The sequence below is a fragment of the Carcharodon carcharias genome, chromosome 10 (genome assembly GCF_017639515.1).
Source record: "Carcharodon carcharias isolate sCarCar2 chromosome 10, sCarCar2.pri, whole genome shotgun sequence".
In the NCBI taxonomy this organism is placed as follows: Eukaryota; Metazoa; Chordata; class Chondrichthyes; order Lamniformes; family Lamnidae; genus Carcharodon; species Carcharodon carcharias.
In genome coordinates this window covers 164,576,258-164,592,324 of record NC_054476.1, presented here as the reverse complement: position 1 = coordinate 164,592,324, position 16,067 = coordinate 164,576,258, and the positions used below count along the sequence as shown (strand labels likewise).

The 16,067-nt window shown below is 42.5% G+C and overlaps 1 protein-coding gene across 2 annotated transcripts in view; it reads right to left on the bottom strand.

Annotated features, from left to right (window-relative positions):
• Positions 1-327: 327 nt before the first annotated feature.
• acaca (acetyl-CoA carboxylase alpha) overlaps positions 328-16,067 on the bottom strand; it is a 303,263-nt gene continuing 287,523 nt past the window's right edge. For both annotated transcript variants that reach the window (XM_041197029.1, XM_041197030.1), the window contains 3 exons: positions 12,882-13,052; positions 2,605-2,741; positions 328-968 (listed from right to left, as the gene is read on the bottom strand). In XM_041197029.1, the coding sequence (XP_041052963.1) occupies positions 842-968; positions 2,605-2,741; positions 12,882-13,052 (435 nt within the window). In that variant the 3' untranslated portion in view covers positions 328-841. The remainder of the gene's footprint in view (positions 969-2,604; positions 2,742-12,881; positions 13,053-16,067) is intronic.

Sequence of the window (16,067 nt, the reverse complement as noted above, 5' to 3'; positions counted from 1 at the left end):
AAATCTCAAATACTTACATCTTCACCTTCTGGTGTACACACTGGTTCATTAATTAAGAGTTGTGGGGCTTAACGTAATGGGCATCTTTTCTGCACCGTCATAATTGCCCCCTACCCTCTCCGTCCCTGCATTTTTGCACAACGTTTTTTGGACTTTTAAGTTAATGGCAAATTATGGGGGGGGGGGGGGGGGGGGGGGGGGGGGGTGGGGTTGAAGTGGTGCTGGGTGTAACTTTCACTTGGTTGTTTAACATTCACTTGGTTGTTTAACTATTATTTTAAGTCAGCTCCTATTTTAAATTTTTCTTTAAATAAACCACAGCAGCAGTTCAGGATGGTGAAGGTAGCTGATTACATAAAGAAATGTTAAAATATTTCCGCAAACCATTCTACATCAATTGCTTAATTAACTAGCACTGCAAACCACAATGTACTACATGCCCTTCATGAGGTGTGCTGTCATTTTATGCCCAAAAAAGAACTGAGAACTGTAGTGTATAGATTTGATTGTTGGCAGCTTGATAAGAATTTTATGGACCAGCAACTGTGAGCACTTTATCTTTAAGGCATCTTCAGTACCTTTCATGAGGACATGAGTGTTCAAGGTGTAATTCAGTGCCAAGAATGCCTACGTTTATAGCACATCAAAACCTACATCTGGTCAAATTAAATTCATCCTTTTCTTATGTCTCAGATAGAAATTAAAAACTGTTATAACTGTACGGCAGTGTCCATATTTCTGTGCTTGAGTATCTGCACTCCATAATGTCCTCCATATCCTCGTCCATATGGCTGTTGTGATAGAACGGTCAGCTCCCTGCAGAATCCAGTCTATGTGTCCTCTATGTTGAAGCAGGGGCATCCATTGTTGACAGAATGCGGACAATTTCAGCTCTCTGAGTAGGTGAGATGTGTTGGGTCATGTGAACAATAGAATCCATGGCAACTTCAGGATTGGCCTGCACCAGACTGCAAAGACAAAGTACCATCAAACCATTACTTTCTGTAATCTTAACAATCATCTTCAGACTGACAGCATTACAAAATTGGACATTACAGAGGTGGAAAATAAGACTAATTTACTTACAATAGATTAAAAACGAAGAGACATGAAATGTATGATTAGCAAAGGTATTAGGTAATGCAATTTAAATCTGAATACATTTGGAAACCAAAAATCCTAAAGAACAACCATGGACAACTGTGCTGTAAACAGACTATGCATCACGCCAGAGCTGTTCGCTCTTAAAGAGCTATCATTATCACATCGATGTTCCAGAACAGTGAGGAATATCTACTTCAACGCCACTATTTTAACATCGATTGCATTTTACCATCCGGTTAAGTGCATGATGCAACCACCATCACCTCTCCACTGCCAGCTACTTTCACAGCTTGTCAGCTTTTAGTTTAACCTTAAAGTGGTTCTCAAATGCTGTGGTTCATCACCCTCCCCTGATTGGGATGAGGTCTGTACAGGGTGGATGGGTAAGGGTTGTGGAAAAGGTCTGCAAGGACTAGAATCAGCACACTTTTTCAACTTGTGATATAGTGATTCCTCTTGATTGTCTCTCCAACTCTGTCTTTCTGATTTTCCACTGCCCAATTTAGTTAACACACGTGTAATCTAACTGAAAATTAAAACCTTGCTGTGCGAGGTCCCTGGGAAGAAAAAATTGCAAATTACAGGGCCTTCCGAGAGTCACTTGGAGATATGCTGGATAAACGTTTGGGGAAATGGTTGATGGACATCTCTGCACTGGCTGCACAAGACTCTTGCTAAATGCATACTTAGTAACACTGGTGCACACAAAATACTGAACAAGTTACAGTTTGTAAAAGGTAAAGTGGGATCCACTTGTTTTTGTGGATAAAAGGATGCAGAGGCCACACACATATAGTATTCTGGAATTTGGAATCGAGGAGTGGTAGGTAGTTTTTTGGGTGTGGAAGACATGTCCTTCTCATCCTCACCTCTTCAACCCCAGCAGTTACAACTATGACTGCTTTCAGCTACTAAATATATCTTAGAAATGCATGCATTAATCTGCACTCTATATTATCAGTACAATAGTAAACAAAGCCCTATTGTCCTAGACTTCATGGCTCCAATGTCAGAATTTTGCTTATTTTTCTTCTCCTTTCTCCTCTTTCACCTTCCTTGCACCACACTGTTCCTCACTGCAGAGAATGGATTGACAACCAAATCCCAGTCCTCCACTATTGCTACTTGAGAACCAGCTAAAGGAAGCTAAATAGTTTTGCACTCATTGCCCAATTCCAACACCCCCACCCCCAAACTAGTGGATCTCATGTGGCATTGCTCATTGTGAGTTGGAAAATATAATAAATGTTTGAAAGAGATGTATAGACAGTGGATAGCAGTAAAGTGTTTTTTGATTGGTTCCTGGAAAATTTGACAACATTTTTCTCCCTCTTACTAATTAGTTTTGTGCTACTTCTTTCTATGTGAAGTGGTGATGTACGCTATAAAGAAGGCTTTTAACATATTTGTGCCAAATTTATAAATTGCAATACCAGTAATCTTAAAAAGAGGAATAGTATTTGGGCAGCCTTTATACAGCAAAGTCAGAGTGAATCTCACCTTCGGATCTGTTTGAGAATATAATCTCTGCAGATGTACTTGATGTTCTCATCAATGACTGAGCGAGCTCCTTCTTCCTCTAGTAGTTGTTTCTCCAGCCATTCTACTACATCCTTATTGTCATCCCACAGATAGGCCTGGAAAGGGGAGAGCATTGTTAGTGATCAATTTTCTACGTGCTACCAAAAATGAATGAAAATCTTGAGGCGCAACCCTAATTATATTACAATGGATCTTAAGGACAATTACAATGAATGGAGTCTGCTACTATTGACATTGAGTTTTATCCAGTTCCGATGGTTGATCTTAGAGATGGAAATTAATTCTGGAAATCAAACAAGGCAGGTAAGTCGAAACAGAAAATTTCTTCGAAACAGGAAATTTCTTGACTTGGCACGCCCACTTCAATATAAAAGGGCCTTGTGACTCTCAAACTTTCCCCAAATTCTGACTACGGTTCATGACTCCTCTGAGGAGCCATGAACCACAAACCATACAAAAGTTGGCTTGACTCCATTGTGAGGGGGTATGAGATGCCTACCCTTGCAATGGAGCTGGCTAGGTCAGCAGTGCAGGGTTCAGGTTCGGTCCCTGCACCCTTATCCCAAACCTGCGAAAATTGCTGCCGCTGGGAATGGAGTGGAAATCCCGGAATCGCCATTTTTAAGTGTTTTCAAAGTCAGTCCCACCTCGCAAAAATCAAGGCCAACCTCTTAATTTTATCTAAGTTTGTTACATCTTAAGGCTCTTTCTAGTACTTGAGGCTGAAGACCAGTGACTGAATGAAGACAAGATTATATATTTGAAGCAAGTTAAAATCTTAAACCTGTAAAGGCATGTTGTCACTCCATGTGAAATGCTACGCTCACAGATCCAAAAGCAAAACATTTTCCCGGCTCTTGAAATAGAATTACAAACATGTTAATTTTTTTTTTGCATCATGATCTAGGAACCTCTCAATGTAGTTTGAAGTTCTGGACCCTTTGGGAACTCCTGTACAACTGACGCCTCTCAAAAGAAGGCCAAGATATTCAATGCCTTTGTGCAGTAACATGTTTAAGTTAACTTACTGTATGGGTATTTTAATGTATGAAACGGTATGACTTTAAATAAAAATTGTGCTCAACTAGTTTGCCAAGGGCGCTTTGGGTACAGCCAGACGGGAAATTACAGGCCAATTAGCCTGACCTCGGTCATTGGTAAGATTTTAGAGTCCATTATTAAGGATGAGATTTCAGAATTCTTGGAAGTGCATGGTAAAATAGGGCAAAGTCAGCATGGTTTCATCAAGGGGAGGTCATGCCTGACAAATCTGTTAGAATTCTTTGAGGAGGTAACGAGTAGGTTAGACAAAGGACAGCCAATGAATGTTATCTACTTGGACTTCCAGAAGGCCTTTGACAAGGTGCCGCACAGGAGGCTGCTCAGTAAGATAAGAGCCCATGGTGTTAGAGGCAAGGTACTAGCATGGATAGAAGATTGGCTGTCTGGCAGGAGGAAGAGAGTGGGGATAAGGGGGTCCTTCTCAGGATGGCAGCCGGTGACTAGTGAAGTTCCGCAGGGGTCAGTGTTGGGACCACAACTTTTCACTTCATACATTAATGATCTAGATGAAGGAACTAAGGGCGTTTTGGCTAAGTTTGCAGATGATACAAAGATAGGTGGAGGGATAGGTAGTATTGAGGAGGTGGGAGACTGCAGAAGGATTTGGACAGGTTAGGAGAATGGGCAAAGAAGTGGCAGATGGAAGTGTGGGGAACATGGGGAAGTGTGAGGTCATGCACTTTGGTAGGAAGAATAGAGGCATAGACTATTTTCTAAATGGGGAGAGAATTCAGAAATCTGGAGTGCAAAAGGACTTGGGAGTCCAGGATTCTCTTAAGGTTAACTTGCAGGTTGAGTCGGTAGTTAGGAAGGCAAATGCAATGATGGTATTTATTTTGAGAGGACTAGAATATAAAAGCAGGGATGTGCTGCTGAGGCTTTATAAGGCTCTGGTCAGACCACATTTGGAATATTGTGAGCAATTTTGGGCCCCGTATCTCAGGAAGGATGTGCTGGCCCTGGAGAGAGTCCAGAGGAGGTTCACAAGAACAATCCCAGGAATGAAAGGCTTAACATATGAGGAACATTTGAGGACTCTCGGTCTATACTCAATGGAGTTTAGAAGGATGAGGGGGGATCTGACTGAAAGTTACAGAATACGGAAAGGACTGGATAGAGTGGACATGGGGAAGATGTTTCCATTAGTAGGAGAGACTAGGACACAAGGGCACAGCCTCAGAGTAAAGGGAAGACCTTTTGGAACAGAGATGAGGAGAAACTTCTTTAGCCAGAGAGTGGTGAATTTATGGAATTCATTGCCACAGAAGGTTGTGGAGGCCAGGTCATTGAGTGTATTTAAGACCGAGATAGATAGGTTCTTGATTGGTAAGGGGATCAAAGGTTACGGGGAGAAGGCGGGAGAATGGGGTTGAGAAACTTATCAGCCATGATTGAATGGCGGAGCAAATTCGATAGGCCGAATGACCTAATTTCTGCTCCTGTCTTATGGTCTTATTACAATATTAAGCAATACACATTACAAAGTTCCAGACTCCATTCTCAGTCTGCTCAGTCAGGTAATCTTAGCCCGAACAGCATTTAGCTGTTATAAGTGGCATTAACACCACCCGGCGGAAGAATGCTCCCATTTCTCATTGGTACCCAGTGACAACAGCTAAGAAAGTGCAAGCATGTGGACATCAGCTGATGGCATTCGACACAGCTGTGGTGTCTCCATTTTTAAATTGCCTCCCTCGAATGACAAATAACCACTTTTAGACAAGATAGCAGAGGGCTGCCTGCACCCACAAAACTTAACACCAGCAAGAGTCAACAATTTCAGGAGAGGAATGGAGAAATTGGGGGTTAAAAAAAATTCTTGCAGAAACTTTGGTGCTGAGGAGGGCTATGAAAAATAAGTTCCCAAGGGCAATGTGGCATATTTAAGCACATTTAACAATGCAGTTTAGGTGGTAATGATCTTGCATAGACAGCTTGCCTTGCAGAGGAATTAGTTTTTTTTTTACTGAAATTGATCACAGATTTTTTGCTTCCCACGGGAGTTGACATTAACAGTAACTGGGGAGGATGGCGCACAAGGTTGCAGCATCTAACGGATAGATTGCCCACTGATGGTCTTTTCTTATGTCCGTACTTGTCATATCACTGTGATAGTGATACAACAGTGATACGAATTGTATAGTTTTACATATACTTTAAACATTTCACAGGCATTTGATGACAACGAACAATCAGCTGTAAAGTTGTAGAGTCCTTGCAGTAAGCAGTCAATTGATGGATTGGTTCTCTCCTACTTCTTGCCTTGGTCCTCAACCATTACAAGCCTCCAGCTGCATGAGATGAGCTATATGTAACCCTGGAGCCTAGCAGGTGCAAGATGTTTGTCAATGTACAAAATAACCTCCTTTCCCCTTGGTTTTATGTGGATGTTCTTCCCGATAGCAACTGGAAAACAGCACAAACTCTCATACAGGGCTTGAAGTCAAATGTGAGAAGGTGCCTTTTGGTAAAGTGCATACCTTTTTTTGATTTAGCCCTCATCTATCACACAGACACTACAAACTAAAACCGCTGAGCCTTTTACAACCTCAGGACAGAACCTTGCACTTCACAGGACGTTATGTTTTCTTTGGTGCTGAGTTGGTCATATGCTGACTCTTTAATTTTCTTCCAATTTTGTTTAAATAAACTCTATGAATCCATTTTGCCACAAGCTGCTCAGAGACCTACTGAAAGTGGCAAGGTCGTCTTCTTGGGGAGCCTTAGAGGTAAATTTGTTTCATTAGGGGACGGCTAGGGTCAAAGTCAGCATTTGAATATCGGGGGCAGACAATGCTGCAGCAGCCACGCTTTCTGATTCAGCTCAAGCATACAGTTTGCCAAAATCATCTTTGAGACTGTCACTGGATGCTGCCACTTCAATTCAGGATGCATTAAAGTCAAAAGTGACAATATAACTTATCAGCAATCTGTTTCCTGACTGAACAAATGAAAGCCAGATCCCTCCCAGTGCGTAGGCTAACTAGTTTGATTTCACAACAGTAAACACTTAAAATACAGCATCTGTTATAATAAAGGGTTTTCTTTACAGATCCTGAAGGACCTACATTTTTGTTATTATTTAGGAATCCCAGCATTTGCAGGCTTTCCTTTTATTTTTTGGCTTGCTTTCACAGCAGCCTGGTGCAATGCTGCAATTCAGAACTGCTCAGGCAGTCCACTGGATAAAGAAGTTTAGAACGATTTCAATAGAAAGTTGGCGCTCACATCTGTGCTCCCCTAACATTAATAGTTAGTAGTCCATGAAGCATTGCTCTGTGCATACATAATCTTATGTCATCTGTGCATCTTATGTCATTAGTTCCAGTGCCACTCACAAAGGCGCATAAAGCAGTATTACTGTAATAGGGCAAATTGATGGACCCACTTTACAGATGTCTAAGCCGTATCTGTGGTATAAATGTACATTTTTAAGCATTTTACAAATTGGAGGAATGTTTACAAAACACTGGCTGGATTTTGAGGTCAGTGGCAAACGAATGGTATCAGGTGTCATTATGGTTACACCTGTCCACAGACATTCTATGGGTTTTGCACCAGAAGCTGCAATGATTACAAATTCATTTCAGTGGAGAGCACTCTACAGGGGATCTGGGACTTGTGTAACCAGGGCAAACAATTACACACCTCTTTAACCAACTGGATTGAGTTCCTTGCTGAGCATCTGAACCAGGAAGTATAAGTTTGATTATTTAATTAATTGATAAATCAATAGCAGAAAGCAAAATAAAGAGAGGAAAAATTGGATTAAAAGAGAAACAGATGTAAGAGACCTAAAGAAAAACTTTACTTTTTAAAAAAAAACTCCAACAATAATTAGAATTTGAAGAAATGAGACATCACATTTGTAAAAGTTAATTTTCAGTGCCAGAGATGTTGCTTGGAAGTCATTTAAGACACATCATGCTGTTTAAAATTCACTTACACAGAAATGGGCACTCTCCAATTTTTATGGTGTGTTTAGTGGGCATTTATCATGTAACTACAACTTCACATTGTGCCATGTATTTCAATGGCGAGTCTCTCAGCAGGATACCCTTCTTGTGCAGCTCTGGAGGAGCAGGGCAACTCAGATAGCAACTAACTTATTACGGAGATTAACCAAGCTTGCGTGGTCCTTGGGAGGTACTGTTAGGTTTACTCTTAAACAACGATGAGTGCTGGTCGCCTCAACTGAAAAATATGGCCATTTAAAAATAAATTTACAGTTTTCTGATGGCTTCATTTTTGGTAACATCAGCTTTTGGCGTGGCAGTAACCTCACAGAATCTCAAATTCAATCTCTGGTTTAGGCCAACTAGTTTACCTCAGGTTAGGTGAGAGTTGGAGCACTGCAAGTGGCTCAAATTTGGGAGGTAGAAGATAATAACAATCAGCTGGGATTTCCTGATTACCATCCAATAATCCCTGCCAGAAATTGGATTTGTGGACATTAGCTGAGAATAGCAACAGGTTTGGTTCTAATGCCCTTTAATGTCTTTCAAAATCATTGTCTAGGTTCATGGCACTTGAATGAGGTTGTAAGGAGTTGCTAGCACCTGTGAGGTCTCACCAGATTGACAATTAGTGCCTCAAAACTGGAAGGAACATAAAGGTGAAGTATTTTAAACAGAAAATCATTCTCTTCATATCTCTATTTTTCCCCCCAAATCACCACCATCTCTTATTGCCCCCGGCCCCCATTTAAAGATTCTCCAAATGTAAGGTTATGTTTCCGAGGCTCTGCTGTGACACAGATCTCTCCTCTCTGCTCCTTTAGGTTATGAGTCACAGTCTGATGTTGTGACTACCTATCCTGCTATCCTACTAGTAGCTTAAATTTGGAGGCTGCTTTATAGATCAGCTTCTTTGGTATCTTTTTTTTAAAATTTTGGCTACACAAGCCATACTTGCTTCTCAAAAATGCTTCCCAATGCCTTTTTGACAGATCCTAATGCTAAAATGCATATTCATGGTGCGATCTTGTCATAAGCTTAAACAAAGTAAGACTTGGCATGTGAGGTTGAAGATTCAAAGGATGTAAATGACTGTTCATTTTAAGCTCGCATAAGAAGAGCAGATTTAGCCAAGAATTCCAGCGCTTGTGGTTTAGGAGAATATTTAATACCATTAATATTTTTAATCCTTTTGGTTTTAATTAAGTAACAGCATGCCAGTTCCTATCAACACATTCCAGGGTGCAGATTAATTGTAGCTTAATATAATCAGAGTTGATTATTGTGAGTATTAGTTAACAAAATGCTTGCTTCGAGAGCACCTTCTACCTGGGGAGGATGGATGTGGCTCCAGAGTATTTTTGCTTTGTGCGTTGACCAAGGTTGGGAGAGTCTTTTTTTGTTCCGTCAAAGTTTAGAACTTTATTTTCTTATTTTCCTTATGTCAAATACCTTGTCAGTTATTAGTCCCTTGAGGAGCTACTGGAGCAGTGTGACGATAAGAGCACACTCTGGATTTGACTTGGCCCCTTTGATCTTTTCTATTCATTTTAATTGGAACTAGCTCTATTTTTTTCACTTAAATTGCCCCACTTTGCAATTTTTGATTTTTAGGAAGGCTTTTCATGCCTTCAACGTCAAGTTAAAACCCTGATGTTTATATGCTGGCAAGCACGAAATTTACACGTAAACAACTGACTTAAAGTCCCAATGACACACTTGCAGCTCTCCTGCACACAACCTGATAAGAACATAGGCCAGAATTTTCTGACCCTGTTGGTGTCAGGCATCACGGCGGCTGGGGGGGGGGGGGGTGGGGGAGGAAGACACAATATGGCGAGAAGGTCATAAATTGGTTTTACCCCGTCGTGAAACCAGTTTGCGATAGATGGGATGAGGACGTGATCTGCAGGGCAGACCAAGGTACGTGTGAGTGAGAGTGAGTGGTGATGTTCCTTGAACCGGCAGTGAGTGAGATCCCTGTGAATGTGTGACGGGCTTGTGAGTGTGTGAGTTGAGAGTGATGACAAGGGTGACTTACCCTGGCGGAACGGATGAGGTCATTCATCCTCTTTCTGGGTGGCTATCCTCTTTTGTAGGGCGCTGGCACTAATCACCGCCTCCCAAGCTGGATTTGTCACCTTGCTTGCTGGTCTTCGCCCAGAGCAGGGTAGAGGTCTTCAAGGCAGGGCCTCCACAGTGTTCAGTAGGTGCCCGAGGGAGGTGATGCTAAATTTGAGGGCAGGGCGTTTCCTCCCTTTGGCAGCCATAACTTTCCAGCAGCTCCTGATGCCTTAGAGAGAGAGAGCTCTGTGCAGGGGCAGCCTTTAAATATGGCGCCCAGGTAATTAAAGGCCTGAGGTGATGGCAGGGCAGGTGAATCAGAGGCCGCCCCACCAGTGATCTGGCGTGTTTCCCGGGAATGCATTATTAATGAGGCAGGATGTACCAGGAATGAGACAACACAGCGTGAAAAGCCGCCATTGCGGCCGGTGGGTAAAATGACTTTTATACTGCCCAGTACTACACTTTGGGCAAATCTGGGATGATTCTGCCCATAGACTTTCTATTGGTATGAAATCTCACTATTCTGAATAATTTCCGATTGTATTGGGAAGAGCACAGGTTAAACTCGGTTAGTATTTAAGGAACACCCAAGTAATGTAAACAACATCAAACTTGAAGTAATGGATCTGGTTGTGATATTTTGGTTAGATCATAGAAAAATGCAAATCATATCTATTTGTTCGTCATTTTTGAACTTTTATTTCTACCATCCATTAAACTATACCTTTACACCTTACTGATTGAGTGTAATGCCAATTGTTTGAAGTAGATTTTTTTGCACCAAAATTTCAAATTATCCAAAGAGCAACATAAATTAACAGCAGAGCGGGAACTCAGTGCTGAAAAAAACTTGAATGATCAGATAATTTGATTCAAGAAGAGCAGATTGTACACAGTGCCTGCCCTTGTCTTTTTTTTTTATTCACTCATTCACAGGATGTGGGCTTCGCTGGGCCAGCATTTATTGCCCATCCCTCGTTGCCCTTGACAAGGTGATGGTAAACTGCCTTCTTGAACCGCTGCAGTCCATGTGGTGTAGGTACATCCACAGTGCTGTTAGAAAAGGAGTTTGACCCAGCGACAGTGAAGGAACGGTGATATATTTCCAAGTCAGGTGAGTGACTTGGAGAGGAACTTCCAGGTGGTGGTGTTTCCATCTATCTGCTGCCCTTGTCCTTCTAGATGGTAGTGGTCATGGGTTTGGAAGGTGCTGTCTAAGGAGCCTTGATGAATTCCTGCAGCGCATCTTGTAGATGGTACACACTGCTGCAACTGTGCATCGATGGTGGAAGGAGTGAATGCTTGTGAATGTGGTGCCAATCAAGCAGGCTGTTTTGGCCTGGGCGGTGTTAAGTTTCTTGAGTGTTGTGAGAGCTGCACTCATCCAGATAATTTGATTCAAGAGAAACAGATTGTATACAGTGCCTGCCCTTGTCTTTTTTTTATTCATTCATTCACGGGACATGGGCTTCACTGGCTGGGCCAACATTTATTGCCCACCCCCTAGTTGTCTATGCAATTCCTGATGATAACAGATACCCACTAATCTTGCTGTATAATTCAGCACCTTCAATCCCGAATGCGTCGGTACTCCTGCACACCACTGGGTTCTGGCAATTTTTAAAAACAAGATTGTATTGTTTTCACGGATTTAGTTTTGAGAAGAATAATAATGCTGGAAAATTTAACACATTTCCCCACACGAACGGTTGGTGCATAACATGGAAAAGTTCAGATGTGTGACAGAAGCAAATATTCTGAAGCTTAACCACACAATCTTTAAACCTACATCTTGGGTAGAAGGGCTCACTTTGCAAAATGTGACATATGTTTCATTCCCAAGGACTAGCGTTATTTGCCTTGATGAGTACAAACATTTCTAAAATCAACTCTCTATTTTATCACAATTATATTTTTGTTCTTTGGAAGCACCCTGTACTATACTTTGGGACATTGTAATCCCAGGGAACTGCTACTGCGTTGTTCCTTGACAGATAAAGCAATTCCTCAGATTCCCTAGATTTAATCTGTCAGCAGATTTCATAGTTTAGCTTGCTGTTTGGGTCCCCTTCACTCTAAGTTTATATTCTGTTCCAGTTCTGATGAAAAGTCATTCATCTGAAATACTAACTCTGTTTCTCCCTCCACAGTTGTTGCTGGACCTGCTGAGTTGTTCCCAGCATTTTCCATTTTATTATTTCAGATTTCCAGCATCTGCAGTGTTTTGCTTTTGGTCTTATATTGCCAATTTTCCATCAAAGAAGATGTACTCACTTCTCTCACTGGCTTAAAAGGGGCTATGTGCAGGTAAAACCTTGTAAATAGTTCCAATTTGCTTTCTCTGCAGGGTCTGTTGGTTTTCTTGTATCACTTCCTCCGATTCTTCAGCTGCCTCGTCCCACCCGGCAAAACCTCCTTCGGTGCTTTGCCATCTTTCACCCCAGGCCTCAAAAACCTTCTTAAAACTCTCCTTGCAGACGTTTACTCTCCTTGGAGCGGTTCCCATTCCGCCACCAGAAACTGATCATAAGTTTAGCAGAAACCCTGTTTTATGTGCACACGGTTTCTGCTGCCTTGATTTTTGGCTACTTTTGACACTTCTCTCCACCATCTACCATCCTGTGAAACACTCTGGGCGGGAGTTTCTGCGCCTGCTCGCCAGCCGCCAGGAACTTCCGGTCCCACCGCAAGTCAATGGGCTTCTGGCTGGGGCGCTGCCTCACCTGCGGTGGGTCCTGCCCGTGACAGGGCCAGAAAGTCCCGGCCTCTGAGATTCGTCTCTGTGTAATGAGCACTATGGAAACGCAAGTTGTTTCCTCCCTGTTATACACAAACATGATCTTTTACTACCTCTCGCTGAATTATTTGATTTTCAGCTGATTTAGGGAACAAGTTGCTGAACCCCTGGCTGGGTCTTGTAAAAATGTGAAATCAGAAGTTTTAAACAGCCTGGGCAAGTGATCAAAATGCAGCAATAATTTTCTCACCTCAAATACATGACGGCTGGAAAGGCCAATTAGCGCTCAACATCTCTGCTACGCATCTTTGGCTGGCTCGCAGCATCATGCAATACTACTCTAGTAGCAGGTAGTAACAGATAGTATAAGTCTCAAGTCACAGGTAATGAGCCATGGCTCCCTGGAAACCTACCTTCACAGCTCCTTCAGCCTCCACGAACCAGCGCCTCAGCATTGCCTGAATTTGCCCGTCAGTCAGCTCCGAGTTTGCATCCAGGATCTTTTTCTTCACGGTATCTTCCAGGAGCAGTCTGCGCAGACGCCAGTAGAAGAATGTTCGTGACGTTGACCAGTCCAAGATATCCTGTCATTCAATGAGAAACCAACCATTAGCTACTTTCAAAAATCGGAATTCTCATCAAACGAGAAAATTTCAATCTACTTCACTAAATCTCACTGATCCTGATCCAAGCAGTTAGGTTTTTGATGTTCAGCCCATATAATTCACACCTCAACATTATCTGATAACATGACACATGTTGGAGGTCTTTCGCATTAATATTTCCTAAGATTTCTTTTAAAACTTGGATAAACACCGTTGCTTACACTTCAGCCCACTTTTAGAATGATCGAACAGTTGAGACACACGTGTGTCGAAATGCTCACCAAAGCGTTTTATTAATCAGGTTAACTTTTTGGAGAAGCCTATTTGTGTCATTTTCAGGCTTTAAGCAGCACACAGCAACCCGATTTCCCAAATTAATGCTTGCTGCATTTTTCATGCCACATGTTACACATTTACTGATAAAATCCAAGTGACAATTTATTAAAGAAAATGGCTTTGTTTTACATTGAATTGGAGTGGACACGATAAATAATATAAATGCAGTTCAGGCAGAAGCCCACAAACACAGAACATTCTTAAAAATGCATTTCAGCTGACTGCCGTCTCCACTTTTTTTTGGTCTTGTCCTCAATTTTACAACACACATGCTAAGGTCTAAGCAATCAACATTTTACAGTTAAAAGATAACTGCAAGTGTGATTTTCAAATTAATTCATAGCCTCAACTAAGGTCACTTTGTAATCAGCCTGCGTGGAGAGACATATGGGCGGGGGGCATGGTGAAGATGCTGAGCAACATCCAAGCAACAACCTACCATTCTGTCCCTCCACTTCCAGCAGCTAGACTGTAGATTTCCACATTTCAATTCTCTGGCAGCCTGAATATCAGTAACCGTAATGAACATGGCTGAACATTCAGGACACTTCTTTACTGTTGCCTTCCAAGTTGTTCCCCGTGTCATGCCTGAAACCTGACCGATTTAATTATAATGCCTAATTGAAGTGAGGCATACCACGTGTCTTCAGCAGGGTGCCCTTTGAACAATAGCATGCTGACATGCATTAGACTCTAAAGGGAATAGTAGCATAGAAGAAATGGGTCTGGACTAGTAATCCAGAGACCTGGACTAATGCTCTGGAGACGCGAGTTCAAATGGCAGCTGGGGGAATTTAAATTCAATTAATTAAATAAATCTGGAATAAAAAGCTTTTCTCAGTAATGGTGACCATGAAATTATTGGATTTTCATAAAAATCCATCTGGTTTACTAATGTCCTTTCAAGAAAGAAATCCTTAACCTAGTTGGCCTACATGTGACTCCAGACGCACAGCAATGCGCTTAACTCTTATCTGTCCTTTCAAATGGCCTTGCAAGTCACTCGGTTGTATCAAACCAGTACAAAGTCTACAAGGAATGAAACCGGATGGGCCACCCGACATCGACCTAGGTACCAGAAATGACCACAGTGCACCGAGCCCAGTCGACCCTGCAAAGTCCTCCCTACTAACACCTGGGGCCTTGTGCCGAAATCGGGAGAGCTGTCTCACAGACTAGTCAAGCAGCAACCTGATATAGTTATACTCTCAGAATCATACTTTACAGACAATGTCGCAGATGCCACCATCACCATCCCTGTCCCACCGGCAGGGCAGGATAACCAGAGATGGTGGCACCACCATGGTATGTAGTCGGAAGGGAGTAGTCCTGGGAGTTCTCAACGTTGACTCCGGACCCTATTAAGTGTCGTGGCATCAGGTCAAACAAGAGCAAGGAAACCTCCTGCTGATTACCACCTACCACGTCCCTCAGTTAATGAATCAGTACTCCATGTTAAACACCAATTAGAAGAAGCATTGAGGGTGCCAAGGGCACAGAATATACTCTGGGTGAGGTCTCCAATGTCCATAATCAACAGTGGCTCAATAGCACCACTACAGGCTGAGCTGGCCAAGTCCTGAAGGACATATCTGCTAGACTAGGTCTGCGGCAGGTGGTGAGGGAACCAACAAGAGGGAAAAGCCTATTTGACCTCATCCTCACCAATCTACCTTTTGCTGATGCATCTGTCCATGACTATTGGTAGGAATGACCACCACATAGTCCATGTGGAGACGAAGTCCCATCTTCACATTGAGGATCCCCTCTATCATGTTGTGTGGCACTACCATCATGTTAGAACAGATCTAGCAACTCAAAACTGGGCATCCATGAGGCGCTGTGGGCTATTAGCAGCAGCAGCAAAATTGCACATAACCACAATCTGTAACCTCATGGCCCAGCATATTACCACTCTACCATTACCACCAAGACAGGATATCAACCCTGGTTCAATGAAAAGTACAGGAGGGCATGCCAGGAGCAACATGAGGCATACTAAAAATGAGGCGTCAACCAGATGAAGCTACGACACAATACTACTAACATGCCAAACAGCAGAAGCGCATGCGAAAGACAGAACTAAGCAATCCCACAACCAACTGATCAGGTCTAAGCTTTACAGTCGTGAATGGAAGTTAACAACTAAACAACTCACTGGAGGAGGAGGCTCCACAAATATCCCCATCATCAATGATGGGGGAGCCCAGCACATCAGAACAAAAGATCAGACTGAAGCAATTGCAATAATCTTCAGCCAGAAGTGCCAAGTGGATGATCCATCTCAGCCTCCTCTTGAGGTCCCCAGCATCACAGATCCCAGTTTTCAGCCAATTTAATTCACTCCACGTGTTATCAAGAAATGGCTGAAGGCACTGGACACTGCAAAGGCTATCGTCCCTGACAGCATTCCAGCAATAGTACTAAAGGCTTGTGTTCCAGGACTAGCTGTGCCGCTAGCCAAGTTGTTCCGGTATAGCTACAACACTGGCACCTACCCAGAAATGTGGAAAATTGCCCAGGTATGTCTGTCCACAAAAAGCAGGACAAATCCAACCCAGCCAATTATTGTTCTATCAGAATACTCTCAATTATCAGCAAAGAGATGGAAGGTGATGTGGACAGTTCTATCAAGTGGCACTTACTCAGCAATGATCT